The 23,522-nt window shown below is 29.8% G+C and overlaps 1 protein-coding gene across 3 annotated transcripts in view; it reads left to right on the top strand.

Annotated features, from left to right (window-relative positions):
* Ask1 (apoptotic signal-regulating kinase 1) overlaps nt 1-23,522 on the top strand; it is a 140,651-nt gene that overhangs the window by 28,564 nt on the left and 88,565 nt on the right. For all 3 annotated transcript variants that reach the window (XR_012755838.1, XM_075361440.1, XM_075361439.1), the window contains exons 5-10: nt 982-1,150; nt 3,227-3,336; nt 10,700-10,983; nt 14,645-14,804; nt 17,791-17,950; nt 21,957-22,126. Coding sequence is in view for 2 of the 3 variants with exons in the window: in XM_075361440.1 (XP_075217555.1) it covers nt 982-1,150; nt 3,227-3,336; nt 10,700-10,983; nt 14,645-14,804; nt 17,791-17,950; nt 21,957-22,126 (1,053 nt within the window). In the remaining variant the exon portion in view is untranslated. The remainder of the gene's footprint in view (nt 1-981; nt 1,151-3,226; nt 3,337-10,699; nt 10,984-14,644; nt 14,805-17,790; nt 17,951-21,956; nt 22,127-23,522) is intronic.

Below are 23,522 nucleotides of genomic sequence, written 5' to 3'. Positions count from 1 at the left end.
TTTGTTTAAAATCTTTCTCCAGAGTTTGTAATAAACATCATTTGCTGAACAATAAATAATATTATTTTGGAAATCAGATTGACTTGAGGATTAACTTAGGCTATTATGATGTTTTTCTATTTAGAATAATTGTTTAAAAAAATAATATATATTAGAATGTTATTCATTATTTTGTTTTTACTTGTTAAGATTGTTGTTTATACATTTATATATTTAATTACCAAAAGGTTGTAGATTCTCTGTTTATGTATATTATTGTTTAGTTATTATATTCATAATTGTGCTACTGTTTACTCCATAATAGTGCAATTCAGTTCTGTTCATTTTCTTAATGAAATCATATGAATGTGCCCTTTCATTTCAGTGTTGGATATTTGTAGAAACATGAATTTTATACATTATATTCACGAAAAAATTTTGCACAGTTTAATATGCGTCTTCTATCTTTTGGATACAATTACAGCTATCTTTTTTCTTATTCTATGAAAGAGATTATTAAAGTGATTCCCATGAAAGATGGTGCTTGTGTTTAACTATTGTGTCACAGTTTAAAAAATTGCACAATAAAAGTGAAGGTATTGTCAGAAACTACAATTATTTTAGCACTAATTGGATTTGACCAATTTTAGTTCCCGTCATTTGTTTGAAAATTAGGAGCGTGAAAAGTGAAAAACAATTTTTTACATTTTTATCAACGTCAACTTTGAATTACTATAAAATCAAAACTGATCAATAAAAAACTTTTGAACTTTTGGATGTAGATTAATTATGAATAACTGATAATATTAATATGTATCGTGATCTGTAAGAGTCTGGGAATCAATAAATCACAGTGAGAAATATTAATTTTTAATCTATAAAATGTATAATTGTTTACTTTCCTTGAATTTATTTTTTGTTTTAATTAAGTAATAAATGGCATCCTTGTAAGGATTCTAAGCATTTTACCATTGATAAATCTTGTCTGATTTGTTATTCTAGGGTACATATAAAAGAAAAATTTCTGGAAGATCTTCGTAAAACCAGAGAATTGTTTACTGGTGATGAACTTGCTAAGTCTTTACATAATTTGAGAAAAAGACTAGATGATCCACATGTATTGTGTGGTGAAGTTGTTCTTAGCATGCTTATGTCTTTTAGAGATATACAGGTAATGCACATTTTCTTTCTTTTAGATGTGTTTATGATTATTGTCAAAAATCCTTTTCATTAATAGGCAGTATTTTCTGACTTTTAGTTGGAATTTTTAAGACTGTTATAGATGAAGTACAACAAAGCAATCATTAACTTAATTACTAATTTATTTTATTGTTTTTAATTTCATATTTATTTACTATTTTCATTTATTAGTTATAATTTATTTTTTGTTTTATAAAATAGACTTTTTAGATTTATTTAATCATATTACATTTTTTATTTTTCTATTCAATTAAATAAATATTTTGTTATATACGCTCAGCATAAATACAGTAACTACATGTACTGATAAGCATAAATTTACTGAAGAGTTATTAATTCTCATTTATTTTTGTTCTTTTGTTCTGATCAATTTTTAACTTTTTTCTCTTATTGTTCTTTTTTTTAACATCCATTGAATGAATACTTTTGCGGTTATCAGTTCATTTCAAAAATTATATTTAAAAACACCTGAATACCGGTTGCGATAGTATAATTTGCTGATTTGAAGGGTCAATAAAAACAAACATGTTGTAGATAATTATTTTTTCCTCATATGCTACTGCATTGGAAATTTACTTTTACACTGTTTTGAGAATTGTATCCAACAAGTGCCCCCCACCCACCCAATTGGTGGTACACTGATTTATCATAATTCAGAAGCATTGGTCGACTCTTTCCAGCATAGCAAAGGGTATGTTGGGTATTGTTTGGTGAATATTCTGCTTCAGTTCAGCAAGGGTCCTTGGACGATTGGTGTATCGAGAGATTTCAGATACTCTCATAAAAAATAGTCACAAGGGGCTAAATTGGGTGAGCATGCGGGCCACTGAAGATCGCCCTCAAAGAGATCAGGTGCCCAGGGAAGTTTTCCTGCAAAATACGCATTTCAGTTTGTGTCGTATGTACTGTGGTTCCATCCTGCTGTAACCACGCATCCCCAACATCCATTTTGTCAAGCCTTGGCAAAAAAAAAAAAGGGCAACTGCATGTTTGCATGCTGAGCACAGAGGAGATTGCAAAAAAGACTGACCACAATATTTTTGGGTGATCTCAGGACTGTTCCCTTGATCTTCTCTTTTCAGCACTGCCAGTTCTCCTAAATATGTTTGCCCGTGTAACAGTTGATTGCTGAACAGGAACATGAGCTTGGGTGGCAATCTTAAGTGCGCGCAGAATGCTCACTGCATGGCAACGATCGAGCGATCATAATTAGCAAAGTAAGCCTTTAAGGCAAATGGTTTTCTTCACCCACCTTGCAGTTTTCCTTTGTACACACTGCATTCTCGTTACTGAAGTGGAAGGGAGAAAGAACTTACTGCCCCATCATTCAAATGAGACCATCCGCACCCTCTAATCGCCAAACCTTGCTTCATGGTACCTAATTCAAATCAGCAAATTATACTGCTGCACCCTGTATAATACCACAACAATAGTTTCATTGTTAACACCAACAGCACAGTATTGGTAGTAGCATAACAATAGTTAATTTTATTCCAATGACTCAGATAGCAAATGTCCTTTTTTGTAAATCTTAATTATGGTTTTTTTAATTTAATTTTTCATAAAAAAATCTGTTGTGAAGAAGCAGTTTAATTATTTTAATGAAATAATTATATTCAGCTGTAGGATGCAGAGTTTTTAGCTGTTTACTAATACTGTGTATTATTTTATAAGTTTACTATTAATTTATTGTCAACAATAACATAAAGTAAATTACATAAAGTAGATAAGATTAATCATTTGTCAGCTTCTACCCCATTGCAAGAAATTACATTAAAAAAATATGTATATTTTATGTACAAATTATCATTGAGGAATTGAAGTAAAAATAAATTTATAGCAGCATTGATGTGGTTGTGTGGAAAATTCCTCATGGTTGTGATTGAATGATTGAAATTGGCATGTTCATTGTACATACATATGTACACTTTTTAATGCCGTTCTAGAAATACTGAACAATCTTTTTGCTGTTTAATCAGATCCGTTACTGATATGTCTTTGTGAGTTTTCTTCTATGTGTATAATTAAATGTGTATTTTTCTTTTAGGATTATGATGCTATGGTACAATTGGTGGAAGATTTAAAAACTATTCCGAATAAAAAAGTGTACATACAAACTCCATACATAACATTTCTATATCCTTTTGCATTAAACAGGTATGGTGTAGAATAAATTTGTTTTATTCTTTTAGAATTATTAATTTATTAAAAATCTTTTTCTGAAAGTTTTCTTTCAGTTGAGCATAAGAAACAGTTATGAATCTTAAATTTTGTCAATGGGAGAATGTATTTCTTTGATTGCTTTCGGTTCATCCGACCTCTACCTTTCTTGAGGTAAACTTTTTTCTAATATTTTATTACCAGCTGTGTATATTTTTAAAAACATTTATGATATATATATAATATAATAAAATAATATTTTATCAGCCTCCACAAAGTACATTATTAATAACTAAACCGCAATACTTTTTCATTCTAAGATAATGCAGATTCTTTCAAGTAACTCAGATTGCAATACTTTTTCATTCTCTTGACTGAAAAAATATTTGTTCTGATAATTTGTAAAATGTTTTAAATGTTTTACAAAATAAAATGTAAAAAGCTAAAATTAATATGTAAATGTAAACAAAGAGGAATTTAATAAAATAAAAATATTTCTAAAGATGGGCTTGGACCCGAAAACGTTTTGATGACCTTAAAAAAGTAAAGATAAGAGTGTTCTCTAATTCTATACTTTGCAGAAGCTGAAAAAATGTTACATTATATATAGTTACTTAACATACAGAGGAAAAAATGCTTTATATTTTTCTATATAATTTATTTCGATTAAATTTTTTATAGTCCATTTTTTCTTTTTTCTCTGTAGTTTAAATAACTATATATAGTATAATATTTTTTCTGCCTTCACAAAGTACAGAATTAGAGAACACTCTTACCTTTACTTTTTTATGTTCAAAACATATTCGGACCTAAGCCCAGCTTCAGTGATATTTTTTAATAACTCTTCCGTTTACATTTACACATTAAATTTTATCTTTTTACTTTTTTTGTAAAAATTGTCACTAATAAAATTTAAAAACTTTTAAAATTTTCAGAACAAATATTTGTTTAGTCAAGAGAATGAAAAAGTATTGCAGTAACTATTAATTTTTCAATGTCTTATCTTTGTATGCAAACTTAAATAATTGTAATAAGAATGTTCCTATCAAATCCTGTTTGCAGATTTATAAGGCTGAATTTACATTTATATCTACATAATTTAATTTTTTTCTAGTTTTTTATTACTGCTTTCATGCTCAATATTTACTCTTTTGATTATTTCTGAATTAGTTATATTATGATTATTATTTATTGAATGGTCGGCTACAATTGAGAAACCTATTTTTTTATTTTTAAATGATCTAAAATGTTCATAAAATTATCTTTATAGGACCTATTTCGTTTTACCAATATATGTTTTTTCGCAATTGTTGCATTTTATTCCATAAATAACAGAAGAATCATATTTATTTTTTTACTTTTTTATTATAATATTTTGTTTTTATATCGTGTTTTTCAAAATATTAATTTTGTGGGACCAAGGATGATTAGAATTCTTGTTTATAATGATTTCATTTGAGGTAAGTTTCTTATATACTCTAGTTATTATTTGATTGTTTTTATTTTTTTTTTAATATTTACATCTAAATAATTTATTTTTCTATTATGTTCCATTTCATATGTAAATTTTAATGTTTCATGAATTTAATTTATTTAAAATTAATTCATTTTCATTATTTATAACTGGTTTATACATAAATAAAATATCATCCACTTATCTGACCCATAATAAAATTTTATGTGCGTAATTTATGCCGTAGACAATTTGACTCTCAAATTCCTACAGATAAATTTCCAAAATTACAGCAGATAAGGGAAATCCCATGGGTAAAATATTTTCTTGTGTATAACACGTTCCATTAAATTCAAAACAATTCTGGTTACATATATTTTTAATTATTGTTGTAATATTATTTATAAATTTTTGATCTTCACCTGTTTTTATTAATTTGTTTTCTATTATTGAGATTGTATAATCAATGGGTATATATGGGTACATATTAGTTATTTTTTTTTTTTGTCTTCAGTCATTTGACTGGTTTGGTGCAGCTCTCCAAGATTCTCTATCTAGTGCTAGTCATTTCATTGCGGTATATCCCCTACATCCTACATCCCTAACAATTTGTTTTACATATTCCAAACGTTGCCTGCCTACACAATTTTTCCCTTCTACCTGACCCTCCAATACTAAAGCGACTCTTCCAGGATGCCTTAATATGTGGCTTATAAGTCTCTCTTCTTTTAGTTATATTTTTCCAAATGCTTTTTCTTCATCTATTTGCCGCAATACCGCTTCATTTGTCACTTCATCCACCCATTTAATTTCTAACATTCTCCTATAGCACCACATTTCAAAAGCTTCTAAACTTTTCTTCTCAGATACTCCGATCGTCCAAGTTTCACTTCCATATAAAGTGACACTCCAAATGTATACTTTCAAAAATCTTTTCCTGAGACATTTAAATTAGTTTTTGATGTAAACAAATTATATTTCTGACTGAAGGCTCGTTTTGCCTGTGCTATTCGGCATTTTATGTCACTCATTTTTCATCCATCTTTAGTAATTCTACTTCCCAAATAACAAAATTCTTCTACCTCCATAATCTTTTCTCCTTCTGTTTTCATTCAGTGCTCCATCTTTGTTATTTCTACTACATTTCATTACTTTTGTTTTGTTCTTTTTTATTTTCATGCGGTACTTCTTGCGTAGGACTTCATCCGTGCCATTCATTGTTTCTTCTAAATCCTTTTTACTCTCAGCTAGAATTATTATATCATCAGCAAATCGTAGCATCTTTATCTTTTCACCTTGTACTGTTCTCCGAATCTAAATTGTTCTTTAACATGATTAACTGCTAGGTCTATGTAAGGAGTAAAAAGTAACTGGGATAGCGAACATCCTTGTCAGACTCCCTTTCTTATTACGGCTTCTTTCTTATGTTCTTCAATTATTACTGTTGCTGTTTGGTTCCTGTAAATGTTAGCAATTGTTCTTCTATCTGTATTTGAACCCTAATTTTATTAAAATGTTGAATATGTTATTCCCGTCTATGTTATCGAATGCCTTTTCTAAGTCTATAAATGTCAAGTATGTTGGTTTGTTTTTCTTTAATCTTCTACTATTAATCGTGAGGCCTAAAATTGCTTCCCTTGTCCCTATACTTTTCCTGAAACCAAATTGGTCTTCTCCTAACACTTCTTCCACTCTCCTCTCAATTCTTCTGAACAGAATTCTAGTTAAGATTTTTGATGCATGACTAGTTAAGCTAATTGTTCTATATTCTTCACATTTATCTGCTCCTGCTTTCTTTGGTATCATGACTATAACATTTTTTTGAAGTCTGACAGAATTTCCCCTTTTCCATAAATATTACACTCCAGTGTGTATAATCTATCAATCGCTTCCTTACCTGCACTGCGCAGTAATTCTACAGGTATTCCGTCTATTCCAGGAGCCTTTCTGCCATTCAAATCTTTTAATGCTCTCTTAAATTCAGATTTCAGTATTGTTTCTCCCATTTCATCCTCTTCAACTTCCTTTTCTTCCTCTATAACACCATGTTCTATTCATTTCCTCAGTATAACTCTTCAATATATTCCACCCACCTATCGACTTTACCTTTCGTATTATAAATCGGTGTACCATCTTTGTTTAACACATTATTGGATTTTAATTTATGTACCCCAAAATTTTCCTAACTTTCCTGTATGCTCCGTCTATTTTACCAATGTTCATTTCTCTTTCCACTTCTGAGCACCTTTCTTTAATCCACTCTTCTTTCGCTACTTTGCACTTCCTGTTTATAGTATTTTTTAATTGTCGATAGTTCCTTCTACTTTCTTCATCACTAGCATTCTTACATTTTCTACGTTCATCCATCAGCTGCAATATATCGTCTGAAACCCAAGATTTTCTACCAGTTCTCTTTGTTCCGCCTAAGTTCACTTCTGCTGATTTAAGAATTTCCTTTTGAACATTCTCCCATTCTTCTTCTACATTTTCTACCTTAATTTTTTTTACTCAGACCTCTTGTGATGTCCTTTTCAAAAATCTTTTTACCTCTTCTTCCTCAAGCTTCTCTAAATTCCACCGATTCATCTGACACCTTTTCTTCACGCTTTTAACCCCAATCTACATTTCATTATCACTGAAGCATGGTCGCTATCAATGTCTGCTCCAGGGTAAGTTTTGCAGTCAACGAGTTGATTTCTAAATCTTTACTTAACCATGATATAATCTATCTGATACCTTGCAGTATCACCTGGTTTTTTCCATGTGTATATTCTTCTATTATGATTTTTAAACTGGGTGTTGGCAATTACTAAAGTATATGTCGTGCAAAACTCTATGTCGGTCCCCCCTTTCGTTCCTTTTGCCTAGCCCATATTCACCCACTATATTTCCTTCCTTGCATTTTCCAATGCTTGCATTCCAATCTCCAACTATTATTAGATTTTCATTTCCTTTTGTGTGTTTAATATTATTAAAACAGATATCACATTATTAAAACAGGTTTTAATAATCTGATTATGTCTTTTTTTAAAATAGTGTACAATATAATCTACAGCAGAGGTGGCCAACCTTTTTGTCAGTAAGGGCGCAAAATAAATTCAAAAGTTATTCGGGCGCCACACTGTTATTACACAATAAGCAGGTACATCTGCCTTTAAAGTCAATAAAACAAAATTGTTCTTCCCAATCAACATTAAAAGAATAAATTCTTTTTCTTTTACAGTTTTTGATGGGTTATTTATAAAATCCGTTTAACCAGTACGATATGTAAGCGTGACTATCTTGTTTAATATGATAATCATATTATTCAATATGTATAATCTGAATATAATGTATATTATTACTAATATATACGTAAATAATAAAATATAGTCAATAATAATAACACGCTCAATATGTAGCACTCAGAATACGGTAACATACTATCAAATTTATCAGAAGCAAGAATATTCCTACATGCTAAGTAGCAGGTGTGTCAGTGTATGACTTTGATTGCTGTTTGCTAACACTGAGCTAGCACAATTATATTGTCTTACATATGCGTGATGCCAATACGGTTATTGGGCTTAATTGGTGTGTAATTAGTGAGGGCATATAAAAATGTCATTGAAGGCACCATGGCACCTGCAGGCACCATGTTGCTGACCTCTGATCTACAGTATGTCCTAAATTTAAACAGAAATTATATGCCAGTAGATTGCCTGTAGATTAAGACATTAGTAACTAAATATGAAATTTTTGGGTTGTGTTCTAAAAAGTTGTCTCTGCGATGTATTTAAAGAATATTATCATCCTTTAACTGAAATAAAATCTTAAATATTAAGACATAATTTTTTGATGATGAAGAGTTAAAAAATTCTTTCAACAGTTCCTTGTTACATGTTTTTGTTGTTTTCCATATTACCAAACAGTATATTTGAATATTAAATATATTTTACAAAATAGTCTTACAGAAAAGTAAAATTTCTTTTGTTCATGGTATTAAATAAAAAAATACTAATAGTATATCCTCTTTGTATAAGCAGATTAATAGATCGTTAAATAAATGTCTGAGGTATACTTTATGAAGTGTAGTGGTGATATGCTATATCATAAAGAATAATGGTTACTGCTGGAGTATTTTTATAATAATACTTCTAGGAATCACTTTATGTGGGTTCTGTGACTGGGGTTATATTCTTGAAGAAATGTGGTAAATTGATGATGAAAGTTTAAAAAAATGTTATACTATAGCGTAGATTGTTAAACAGTCTTAATGCATGTAAGATTTCTTTCCCCAATATGCTGGCTTGGTGATTGAGTGCATTTTATGTTATAACTTTCATCTGGATCATAAATGATTAAAATAACCTGACAACACAGCTGTAGGACTTTCGTATCAAGCAGCTAGAGTCGTTTTCCAGGAAACAATCCACAACTGTGGATTGTTTTTCATGCGCTACTTACATATACATAATTTAATTTAAAATATTTATAATTTTATTGAAATATAATATTTTTTTGTTTTCTTAATTCAATGATTCTAACTAAAGTGTGTGCGCATACTATATTTAATTCGCTCGGGTGTGGCGGTGCTAGCAGCGATGGTTGGCACTAATTATACTAATGTAATTTCACAACTTTCATTAAATAAATTTTGCTTCTTGTGCAGTCGGCAGATTGGTGTAGCTGCGAAGCTTAATGCCCCAGGCACCAAGTCAACCGGGTGATCAAGTTCGAGACCTAGCCAGACTGAGATACTTTTTCACACTTTAAATATTATTCATATATATTTTATTCTACCGCTCACTTGTGATATCAGAACATGCCCAAATTGGAGCGATTGCAATACTTTCCCTTCCAGAGCTGCTACCTAAACAGGAAAGCAACATGTAATAGTGTGAGGTATGCCATTGTTGTCTAATTACTCTAGATGGGAAATGTATTTGGTCTAATATAATTTATGTATGGTTTATTCTGTTGTTTTCTGTCACCCTATCTGTTGAACTGATTTTGACTAAATAAAACTAAATATTTTTGCAGTGTTAAAATCTCCATTGTGCTAATTTCAACAAACTTTGCAAAAAGATAATTCTGTTATCACAATATCTTATTTGAGATGTAACTTTTTTTTTTACTTAATTAATTCATTTATTATATAGTCCTAGAAACCGTGGAATGGAAACTTCAATAGCATATGAAAAATGCCATACCAATTGGGATCTGAACTCAGCTCCTTCTGGATGAAACAATGAGATGCTTTGTCATGTAGACTGATAGTGACTACAGTTTAAACTGTCCTAGTAATGTTTTAAATTAATCTTGATAGATAGTCTACTTTAGGGTTGTTTGATTTTGTAGTAATTAATTTTAATTACAACTTTCATAGATTGCCTTTTGTCAGTTGTAAGTAAAATAACAGTGAGAAACAGCGATAAAAATGGTAATTGCATTAAAAATAACTGTTGGAAAATTTTAAAAAGTCAATAAAATAAGGTAAAAATTAAATCAGTAAAAACCAGCAATGTAATCAATAATAAAACTTTTAAAAACTATATAGTTTTTCAGTGTAGTGTTCAAGTATGTCCTTCTTTGGAGTTTGATGGTCTAGTTTTTAGGTATTTTCATTTATAAGGAATGGTTACAGTTTTCATAAGTGTTAAGTCTGTATTATAGAAGACTTCTTTATTTTATTATTCTAAGAGTTTATTTAGTTTTCTTTGTTCATGATTTCATCTTCAGATTAGTTTTTAGCTATAGTCACGAAGCTGCTTGGTGGCAATTTATGGATTACAGGATAGTTTAATCAGCAAGTTAAATGAGTGGAGGTGTGGGTAATCTCTTTTAGAGTTATTACAATGTTTGAAGTAAAATTATTTTATCTCATCATTCTTGGATTAATTATTGTATTTATTTTGTTATTTTTAGGAGAAATAAAGAAGGAGACCGTGTTAAAGCATTACAAGTCATAGAAAAAGCTCTGGAGAAAAAAGAAAATCGTATTCAGGATATGGTGTGCTTATGTGGTCGTATTTATAAAGATATATTTGTTGAATCAGAGTACAGAGATAAGGACAGTCTACAAAAAGCAATACGTTGGTATAGGGAAGGTTTTGAAGTCCAGCCAAATGAATATGCCGGTATTAATTTAGCTACACTACTTGTTATTGATGGAAATGAATTTTCTAAGTCAGAAGAACTTCAGCATATAGGTAAAATATTTTTTATGTTACTATTAAACAGTATTTATGAACGTGAATTGAGATGGGAAATTAAAAGAACCAACTAATGATTGATTAAACATAAGCTTAAAGGAGTATACATTAATATTTTAATTCCCAAAGGCCTTTTTTATAATTAAAAAAAAACTACTTTAGTTTTACTTAAAAAATAAAAAAGGTGTACTTCTTAAGACAGTTTTTATCGTAAAGTACTACATCTAATTTGTTTCATTATGCCTATAAATACTTCTCAATTGCTCTTTGATATCAGTGAGTACTACATCTAATTTGTTTCATTATGCCTATAAATACTTCTCAATTGCTCTTTGATATCAGTGACTGTATTTTGTTTTTTTAATGCCATTTTGGTAAAATTGCATCCACCAACCAATATAAAATAAAACTATGGAGGAGTTTTCCATTTTGAAAAGAGTTCCATTAAATTAAGGGATTAACCTATAGACTTTTTAAGAAAGAAGTATCATTGTATTTACAGAAAAGGTATGATATTGTAAATAACCAATCTTATAAATCATAAATAAGCAATTATGTGGTTTATCCAAAAGTAAAACATGTTACAGTAAATGCTGTAACATAAAAATTTTTCTCTATTGAAAGAACTGATTAGTTCCTTCATAACTCCTATACCAATCAATGTATTTTAAGCTCTACTATTAAAAAAAAAGAAAAAGCTGAAATTTTCCTGTAATGACTGAAAAGTAGTTGTATACTACTTTTAAATCAATGTATTCATTTTATGTACATTTTTCAATTAATATACATAATGTAACATTTTTAAGGATTACTGATCAAAGTATTTGAACTCTTTAAATGAAAACAAGTTAAATTAGATTGTAACTTATGGTTCTCTCTTTTTTATCAGTTTTATTAATATCTTTACCTGCTACATATTGGAGATAAGCCAACAACTTAATGGCATAGTACACCTCTCTTTGCTTTGTGTAGGTCATAAAAGCTGACCTAATTCAGGAAATGTAATAACCCCTGAAGCAGTGCATATCACACTGTACTGCAGTTCTTAAGAAAATCTTAGGATTTTGTAACTTCCCTAACAACTTCATAGGCAGTCTATGATTATATGTACTATACCAGTGAATTTACTTTTTTTATCATTGCCTACTACTTAACATATTATGACTCATCCCATAATGGAATTTCTCTGTAATGGAGAAATATTACATTAGATTTAATTCTACATTATTAAGATTATATGTGTAGTTGCTGATCTAAGGCAGATTTCTTGTATTGCATCCATCTCACTTCTATTTCTAGCTAGAGAAATGTGTCTCCTGAGAGCTCCCATTGCCTTTCTTATTGCCAAATATTTTTACTGTTTTCTATCATCTCTTCACTGATCTCATCTTGCTTTATAATCTGATGCTTACAGCATTGTTTTAATTAACTATTCTCCTTTCATGAAATGTTCCCTTGCATGTTATTCTACTATTCTGAACTCTTCTGACTAAGTTTCTATTGTTCATTCTCCCCTTTACTTTATTTTTTACTGACCATTTAATTTTCTCTATTGTTACTTCCAACCATTCCTTTTCCTTTTCCATTTTTAATTGTCTTATGTTTCACATAAGACAATAAAAAATTGATATTACATTTTATATAGATTTTCTTCAAATCAATAGCAAGTCAATGCTGAAGTACACTTTATTCAAAACACTTTGCAAGATGCTGCTTGAAATTCATCTTACTACAAGTTCATGTTACTACATAATAATTATTTCTTTCAATTAATTGTTTCATTAGTCTTAGCTATTCTGGTTTTATTTCTGCAATCTTCTGTTAACGTAGTAATTATCTGTACTAATTTACTTATTCAATTCTTCCTTCTTTTAGGTAGTCATTCATTAGATTATCATCTAATATCATCATTACTTTTGTTTTTCTAACATTCATTTTTTGCCGTATTCTGTCATATTGTTTTCTAATTTTGAAATCATTGCTAAATATCCTATGCTTCATTTCTTAAAAACTCACGTCACCTACAAACCCAGAACAGTTTGTTTCCCTTCATGTTATGCTAATCCTTTCATCCTATTCTATAACTTTGTTATGATGTCTTCAATATATGTATAAATAAAGTAGGGGTTAGACATTAATTGGGCCTTACATGTTCGTTCTACAGTCAAACCAATACATTAATGCATTGTTCATTCTATATCTGTTTTCTGGTTCAGGTTTTTTAATTAACAAGATAAATCATAGTTGTTTTAATTAATCTTCTGTAATTCCAGTCTGCAGTTTGAAGTTCTTGTTTGGCGTAATCAAATGCTAATATAAACATAAAAGATTATATATATATTTTTTAATTTCTTTCTAAAGTTTACGTATGAAGACAAATTAGGAGGTCTACTTTGTTATAATAAAATATCAAACTTAAGAAAAAACATTGCTCTGCTCTAATATCTATAATTTCCTGATTAACATTGTATTTTAATTTCCCAGCCTGTGTTAAATCTAATATCAAATTATACTCAAAAAGCGAAACCCTGTGTAATGTGTTTTAAAAACAATTCATTCCTTATTAAAAAAATAAAAATACATAAACTATTATTTTGGGGCACTTAAAAAATCTGTGAAGCAAATTAAATTTAAATTAAGTTTTGTGCATTACTTTGCATGATTTTATTTAAAGAAGACAATGTGTTATTTTAATCGTATTGAATCTGATCCATCAGTTTGTTCACTTATATACTTGTTCTGCTTAGATGATGTATCTTTATATTTCTTATACCATGTTAACTCTCCTTTGTCTTACTACCTATTTTTTATTGATTCTTTAATATCTAGAGGTAAAACAATTAATTGCAGCTAATATATAAACTGCTTAACAGAAAACAATTGATCAGAGTTGTTCATTAACTATTCCCGTATTGAGTAAAGATCTGAAGGTTTGTGTGCAATATGGATGCCCATTGCCTAAAAGGGACCTCATTTTTGGTGCTCTGATGGTTAAATTTTCCTGTTTTCTTTATTAAACCCTTTTCCTTTATCCCTGAGCTTGTTTTACTTGAATTTTGGCTAGTTTCTCACCAGTTTTCTATTAAGAATTCAAAGACCTTTATATTTACTGTGTGTTTGGTGTGATGGAACAGGTTATGCGTACGGAGATCTCTTAGGTCTATCATTTGCATTTATTGATCAAACAAAAAGTCCAAACAGGGCCTGAGTTTTTGAGTTTTATTGGGTTCTTAATACATATACATAGATAATGTGTGTGTGTGTATATATATATATATATATATATATATATATATTTTTTTTTTTTTTCTCTAAAAATTCAAATAATTCAGTAACACTGTGTTAATAAAATCTAATATTATATAAAATATAAACCACCAAAATATAGTAATTAGATAAATTAAACTTAACCTTATTCATTTTCAGCAATCATTTTTTGCAGTATCCCGCATCTTCAATTTATATTAAATTCTATTTTATAGCATTAAAATTTATTTTTTGTCATTTTGTTCTGAAAATTATAATATTTTTTCGTTGTCAAAATTTAATTAATATGAGGCTTAAATTATGCATAAGATGATTAAAAACAAAACAAAAATTTTATGAGAGCCCCGTTTTATTTTATATTGTGAAAAGTTTAATTATTTTTCTTTTGTAGGTATGGTATTAAATAATCTCATTGGAAAGAAAGGAAGCCTTTCATCTTTACAAGATTATTGGGATGTTGCTACATTTTTTGAAATAAGTGTTCTTGCTGAAGACTATGCAAAGGCAATTCAAGCAGCAGAATGCATGTTTAATTTAAAACCACCAAATTGGTAATATTTGTTTTTATGATATCTTTTACTCTAAATTAACTGATTAAACATGTATATCATAATAAATAGATTTTTTTAGCAACTTATACAAGATTATTAACATTAGATATTAATTTTTCTTTTAAATATTGAATTTTAAAAGCAATTAACTAAATTGATATGTATAGTAAGAAAATAAAATTATTAAATTTTATTTGTTTATTTTTTAAATTCATGATAGTTACATAATAAAATAAAGGTAAAATATTGCTATCATTTAAAAAAGTTTCAAGTTGCAAAATGTTTACCATCCAGATGATTTTTAGAGGACCAAACAGATGAAAGTTGTTTGGGGCTTAAATATGGTTGCTGAAGAGGTTGGCACTTCGAGTTAATCAATTTTCTTCTGGGTTAATTGAGCTGTATGAATGATGGAGCATCTGTTCTCTAGCCATTAATCTGGGACATTTTCTATGAATTAAAGGCTGGAATATCAAGATATCTTCACAGTATGATGCAACATTCATCACACTTCTGGTCAGAAATTGCTAACAGTATTTTGAAAGCCCCAAATGAATGAAAACTTAATCTTATCAGTCAAGATCATAAACCTTGAATGTTCCTAACCATCTCAATAGATGCATTCTTCTTTATCACTACCTCCTCTATAACTTGCTGCCATAACCAGGGCCAGATCATCTGCAAATGCATAGGCTCCACTCCCTCTGGCCAGTTAGGATTCAGCAATGTGTCATTTGCCAAATGCCAAAATATGAATCCCAAAACATAACTTTGTGTAACACTACACTCCATAGTAACAGTCACCTCTTCATCTTTGTAATTGCAAAAAGTTACCTTTCTTTAAAATATTCCTGCAGCAATCTTATCAAATAAGGACTAACAAAACATTCCTCTCCTCTAATTCTTCTATGATTGTCTTGGCTCGCTATTAAATTTGTTTTTAACATCTAAGAATATCACGATAGGCAACATCCTTCTGGGCCTGGTTCCTCTGGTAGCTGTATCTACAATGTTCATTAACGCTTTTATTGAATCTGTGCATCTCCCTTTTCTAAATCCTAACGTTTGATTCAAGATTCTACTGCTCTACTCAATTTTACCTTTTAGTCTTCTAGATAGCATTATCTCTAATAATTTCCCAAGAACATTGATAAGGCAAATTGGCTTATAACCTGAGGGATCTTGCCACTGCATATAGCAGCTCCTCAGTTGTAAACCTAGGTCTGCAACTACTTTTGTCTAACAATATTATCACGTGGAAAGAAAACCTCATTCGCCTTGGTCAACTGTTTTCATGTTAGTACAGGTAGCGCTCTTCCAAATCTTCCCATCACTATCGCGTACCCAATCCTTCATGGATTCTCATCTAGTAGTACACAAACTTCTCTCCAGTTCTCTTTTTTCAAATTAAGGATTGCCACATTCAACAATTTGCAGCTACTCTGTAATCGAGATAGAGCCTCTTCCAATTAGATACTATCCTTCATCTTTGAAGAGCTCTTCTTGCCCTCTTACAGCCAACTCTCAGATCGTACTAGCCTCCTTTCTCCTACACCATCCTTCTGATCCAGCACTTCCTTACGTACTTTGGCTGTCACCTGTGAAAACACATCAGGTCCAACTTTCTGACAAATTTCCATTTTCTTACTGAAAGCGTTAAATTTCCTAAGGCCGGTTCTTTTGAAGATCCAGGTGTTATGAAACTTCTGTTGTCTGCCTTGCATATCAGCAACCACAGCCTCAGTGCATATGTGGTCACTTTTTCTTCCTCCATTACATTCCAACTAAAAATTCTCTTTACCATATCTTCTTAGACAAAGGTAAGATCAAATACTGAACCATACTCTCCCCCAACGTAACAGCATCCTCACTATTTAAGCAGATTAATCCCAGGGATGGCACTACCTCTGCCATGATTAGTAATCATTACAGTTTCCTATCAGTTATCTGTCCTTCCCACTCTGAGCATTTTGCATTAAAATCCCTTGCGATCAAAACCCCTATTCTCTTCCTTCTAACAAGTTGTATCACTTCATCCACTCTAAATGAATTCCTCCTAGGGAATATTGGGTGAGATGTAACAACTGAACCCTTTTGTAGCCCATAATTCTATCCAAACCTATCCAACACAATCTCCAAAATTACTATGACAAAGTGTTTAGAGACCCTTCCTATGGCTATATAGTGAGTGCTAACTGAATATAATCAAATTGGACTGTGTTGCTGCTTAATGACATTTTTAGAAACTATTCATTTATACTTTTTAGCTGTCAGATTTCAGTTGTGACCTATTTACTTATTTCCACTCATTTCTCGAAAATGTTTGTAACTGTGATTTTGAAATAGGGTGAGGTAATTAAATACTAACAGTTATTGTATCAAATAATATTTCTCCCTGTTTACAAATCTTCATAATATTTTAGGAGTTTTATTATTGTGAGTTTCTAATTAGGTCTTTGGATCTTTTACTGACATGCATTCATGAAACCTGTTGAGAAAATTGCTGTATAAAACCTGTTGGGATGTGTTTAAAAGTTCTTTTATATTTAATAATTTCTGGTTTATACAAATTAGGGGGATTTCACTTCACAAATATATAGAATCAATAGTTCACATATTTGTTCATTTAATTTTTAATTAATGATTAACTAATGATCAAACATTTTGTAATTTGAATGGATGTTTCTCAAAGTAGGCATGAGATTTTAAGAAATGAGATGTTAATGTACTGTTATTTAATAAAAGGGATGTGTTCTAGGTCTTACCCACTTACCCTTGGGTATCAAATGCAGTTTATCAATTGTCTCCAAGTGATAAGGAGTGTTAATGTTTCAACACTTGCATGATAAAAGTTTACAACGTAATTTTTTATGACCAAGCAACAGGACCAGATTATTTAAGCTACTTATTACTATTTTGTAGAATTTATTTATTTACTATCAACTAAATTATTTGTTTATTATTTATTGAGAATTTTCTTTTATAGGTTCTTGAAATCTACAATAGGAAATATATCCTTGATAAATAGATTTCGTAAAAAAGCAGAAGAATCTGAAACTTCACCTGAAGAGCAAATTTTCCTGTTTTGGATGGACTACTTTATTGAAGCTGTGAAAACAGATGTTACAGAGGGTATTAGGTTTCCTGTAAGTAAAATAATTAATTACATAAGAACAGAATTGTTCACTCCGGTTTAAAATATTATACGTACAGGGTGTCCCATATAAAACGCAACCCAACCTTATATTGGTAGGTATTGAAATAATAAAAAGGCGTGTAAATGTAAATGTAATTTTTATTATTATCATCCATTACCTTACATTTAGAGTAAATGTTGGAAGTGGCCGCCATCTTCTTGAATACAAGCTTCAATTCTTTTTACAGCGTTTCTTGCAACTTCTTTCAAAGTTTGTGGCTGGATATTTAATACAGCTTGTTCAATATTGACTTTCAAGTGTTCGTGGTTTGTTGCTGTAGGCTTTTTCTTTGAGGTAACCCCGTAGAAAAAAATCCGCCGCAGTCAAATCTGGAGATCTTAGTGGCCACAAGCCTCGACCGATAACACAATTACCAAAGAATTTCTCAATGAAATCAGAAGTTGAACCTGCATAGTGCGATGTCGCACCATCATGTTGTAGCCAGCAGTGTCTGTCTTCCTCTTCCAAGAGTGCGATGAACTGAAATAAAATATCCTGATATCGTTCTGCATTAATGGTGTACTCGAAAAAAATAAGACCGATTATTTTCTTCCGCGATATCGCGCACCACACGCCCAACATCTGCGGGTGTAATTGTTTTTCGTGATAAAAGTGGGGATTTTCAGCGCTCCAAATTCTACTGTTTTGGCTGTTTACGTAGCCATCCAAATGAAACCATGCTTCATCTGTGAAAAATAACGAATCCATAACATTAATTCCCTCATGCAGAAATCGACGGAAACATTGACAATATTGTAGCCGTTTTTCTTCGTCGGGCTCAAGAAGTCTATGAACCGTTTGAATGCGATAAGGTCGTAATTGTAATTGTTTGGTCGCCTGATGAACAGTTGATTTAGACAAATTAATTTCAGCAGACAAACGTCTGATCGATTTATTTGGCGAGGCGAGTAATCAGTCTGATTTTAGTGACTGTATCTGTATTCAACACTGACGCAGATCTTTTGTGTTCCTTGTTATTAACAGAACCAGTCTATCTAAATTTTGCAACTAACCTTAATACTGATGTTTTGTTAGGAGCTGGTTTATCTGGGTACTTATGGCGAAACAAATCTTGCTCTGCAACCACTGATTTTGTACTGAAGTACGACTCGACAATGAAAACACGTTCATCTAGCGAAAATACCATCTTGTCTCTAGCAATACACTGAACGTTATGAATGCATTGTTGTTACTATCGGTAGTGTTCTACTGCATCGCCGCGATGTTCAGATGTTGGACGAGTCCATTTCAGTAACGAGTAGGGGAGTAAGCTTGACTTTTGAAATTTCATGGATGAGTGTATGATGGGTTGCGTTCTACATGGGACATCCTGTATATGTTAATTTATTTAGACTAAATTTTTTATAGTCCGTTTTTTTTATTCTTTTTCTTCTATATGTTATTTAACTATATGTAATATAATATTTTTTCAGACTCCGCAAATATGTTAATGTGTAAATGTAAACAGATGGTGAATTATTAAAAAATATCACTAAAGATGGGCTGAGGCCCAAAAATGTTATGAACATAAAAACGTAAACGTAAGAGTGTTTTCTAATTCTCTACTTTGTGGAGGCTGAAAAAATATTATATTTTATATATATATGTATTTAATTAGATCAACCAAAGTACAGAATACATAAAGTAGGATGACTTAGCTTATTCCACTATATATGCAGGAATGCTTTTGTGATTTACTCGCATCATCAGCTGTATTATATATTCATCTCAAATTACAACAAAATTTACATCAATTTACATCAAAACAAAACAATCAATTTACAAACTTTGTAAAATATAATAACATATCATGCATTTATTTATTTTTTTTTAAATTTAAAACCTTTAATATTTTTATTTTAAACTTTTATTCAGTTAAATTAAAACAATATTTAAAAATATGAAAAATTAATTAAAATTAAATTGTAAAAATTTTTACATTTGTAAAAATATGATGCCAAGGCATAAAGTCAAATTAAAATAAAAAATAAAAAATTAAAATCAAATAAAAATAATTTTAAGTAAAGCAGTTATTCAAGTTGTCCATTTAACTGAACTTACTTTACTACACTGATTAAAATATATTAAATTGTACATCACTATCAAAATAGATGGGGGTGCCATCTACTGCAGCTTTCAAAATACTGTCATCTTCATAATCTGTCTGAAGATTGATCATATTAAATTTATTTTTATGTTTATAATATTTCTAAAATGTCTTAACATAGAAAAAAGTATTTTTCTACAAAATAATGGTGATTCAAAGATAAAAATGGAAATCTTTAAAATTTTAACACTCACTGATATTCAATACCAATAAGTTTTATGTTCAGTTTATGATGTACAGAGCAACATGAAACATATTGACTAATTGAATCATTTTATAAAAATATCTATTTACAGCTTTATTTGCTTCTATCTGCTTTTAAAAGTATCATCAACAATTTGTAGGTATAAATCAATTTTAATATGTAAGTTGTTGAAGTGAGTTTTAATTTTTGATGTATCCTAGTTGAGAATATAATGGGAGAAAACAGAATGCTCCATGAATATTTATAGTTATTGGGATTGGTTATTAAAGTAATAAATCACTAAGCGAAATAATAAGGATCTGTTTCATTATAAATTTCCCATAAAATTCCATCTTTCAATCAAAATTATCTTTACAAAGTGTGTGAAGTAACTTGCCTAATTCTTAAACTTCAGTTCCTTTAGAATATTTTGTAAATTATCTTTTTGGTTGATGTTTGAGATCTCTGCTAATGTCTTTACAAACAATTTGTTTATTTTCAAAAGCCCCACTATTTCTAGATCAATTTGGGATATCTCTAACGGCACCAATATTTAAAAATTTTATGTTCAGTCTGTAAATTTTGACATTTAGAAAAAAAATTAAATGCTGAATATCTAATTCAGTATTAGAGTAAAGATCTACAATGCTCTACTGACTGAAGGATTTAGTGAGCTGTTAATTAAAGTGTTATGCCATGCAGTTATTCTGTGATACAATAAAAAGGGTTGATATGCTTACCTGATGCACACTGTGGGGAGCACTGTCTGGTGGCTTTCAGACTTAGTTGATAGGTAGTCAGTTTTTAGAATGTTTTATTATGTAGATTTATTTCTTTATATTATATTTTTATAACTTTTATTATTTTTTGTTATTTCTTTTGTTTGTATTTTTTAAGTATATTTGAGGGTATTTTTGGTTTAAGTAGATTTAATTATAGTTATCAAAAAATCAATGGAAGCATGGGAAAATTTAACTTTGAAGATTAATTAGTTTGTGAAGTTAAAGGGTGTTCTGTTTATTTAGTCATGAATAATCCATGAAAAATTGCTGTTGATATCCAAGTAAATTTACAAAAATTCTTCCTCATTTTTCCTTACAACTGAGAATACTTTAAAACAAATATAGATTTTTCTCTTACCTTTTTCTACAATTTGTGTACTCACATTTTTTTTTTCTTTTGGATGATTAATTCATCATAAAAGCTTGAAGCTTGTGCATGGAATCCACAATGCTTCAAAAATGCTTGTGAAATGGAAGATTTTTAGTATATGAAAAATGTCATGCCTGATCAGGATTCAAACCCGGGACTTCCAGGTGAAAGGCTGAGATGCTACCACTCTTCCCCAGAGATCGGCATTTGTTGTTCTTTTGTCCTTTTCCAACTACAATATAGCAATACAACAATGCTATATAATGATAGTAGAAATGTTTTTGATATTGTTGCTCATTTTTATAATTTTTTCTGAACTTCAGCACACTTTCTTTTCTCGCGTAATCAGACTGGAAGTACAGCCTGATGCATTAATTATTACAAACAATACTTGTCATTGTTAAAGTATTATTTGATAAACACTGATCAAAATAGCTAGCTGTGTGTATCATTACACTTAATTGTATATATATTTATATATATATTTTTAATACCGTTGTTCTTTTACACAGATTCTGGTACTGGAACCTAGCAAAATATATATGCCAAGTTATGTGAATGTAAATTTGGGTGCTGAAGAAAAATCTATACAAATATGGAATCTTTGTATGGATAATATGAGGGGGAAATGCAGACAAGTTCATGATTGGTTATTCACAGCAAGCATGATCAAAAGTGTCAGGTACATGATATGTAATAATTAAATAACCTATTATTATGTAAAAATACAGAGTATTATGTAAATCAGTTTGCTCTTGAATAAATCACTTTTATTGTTTCACTTTGTTTAAACTCCAGAAACAAAAATGTAAACATATTACATAACTTCAGGAATGCTAAGGATTATGGTATTATTTTCTTTTTAATGTTTTTTCTTATCCTAAAAATTACATTTTCTAAATTGATTTTAGAATAATTATTTATAAAATTTCTTGTATTTGTTATATCACTTTTATTGTTTAATCCTTTTTTTGTAAATTCTATGTAGCATTCTACAATAATTGAAGAAATTAATAGTTGTGTTTTTAATTTTTTGGTATTATCTTATTAATTCTTTAGACTGTAAGGGTGTGTTATGCACTTAACAGAATAAAATTATTTTTAAGATAAGAAGAACTGTAAGATTAGTATTTTAAATTTTTGAGATAGAAGATTGCCTTCAGTTTTAAAATAAGTAACAATTTATAATTTTTACTGCGTAAAAAAGCATGAGCATGTAGGTATGAAAACTATTGGACTATCAGTCTAAGTGCCATATGCATAAAAAATATTAATTTGATTAGTTTTCTGACTAAAACACAGTGGAAGTTTTATTTATATAGAAGTTTCAAAAAGAGTATAGACAAAATTGATGTATTTTGATCATTAGTTAATTTTACAAGCAGACTTAGGAAGAATGAAAGGCTTCACAATATTTGTAGATCTAAAGAAAATGTTGGATTATCTATATTGAAATGAAATGAGTGACTGTAATGAAAATCTGGTCAAAAATGCAGAAAGAAGTTATTTACAGTTTGTAGAAGAATTAGGTAGTTGTCATAAAAGTAGATGAAAAAGAAGAAGAGAATCAAGCAATTTAAAATGTAGTAAAGTTGTATGTTGCTTACAACATATTTGTAGAAGGAATGTTGAGATTGAAGGATAAATTTGAAAAACAGGAATCATCCAAGGAGAACGAATAAAGATGTTAAGATGTATAGAAAAAATTCTGAATGATATTTCAGGTGGAGATATGGTTTTAAAATAATTAGGAAAAAAACAAAGTTTATGAAAAGTTGGAAAAAAAAGGCTATTGATGAACGTTAAAGTAAGGGAAAATAATATACTAGAATTTGAAGAGTTTTTTTATTATATATATTGTCTTGTGTTTACGGTTCGACAAGAGTAACCACCGGGTCGGTCTAGTAGTGAACTTATCACAAATCAGCTGATTTTGAAGTCTAGAGTTCTAAGGTTCAAATCCTAGTAAAGGCAGTTACTTTTATATGGATTTGAATACTAGATCGTGGATACTAGTGTTCTTTGGTGGTTGGGTTTCAATTAACCACACATCTCAGGAACAGTCGACCTGAGACTGT

The sequence above is a fragment of the Lycorma delicatula genome, chromosome 3 (assembly GCF_047948215.1).
Source record: "Lycorma delicatula isolate Av1 chromosome 3, ASM4794821v1, whole genome shotgun sequence".
NCBI classification, from domain to species: domain Eukaryota; kingdom Metazoa; phylum Arthropoda; class Insecta; order Hemiptera; family Fulgoridae; genus Lycorma; species Lycorma delicatula.
Note: the sequence above shows the minus strand (reverse complement) of the source record. Positions and strands in the feature narration are given on the sequence as shown.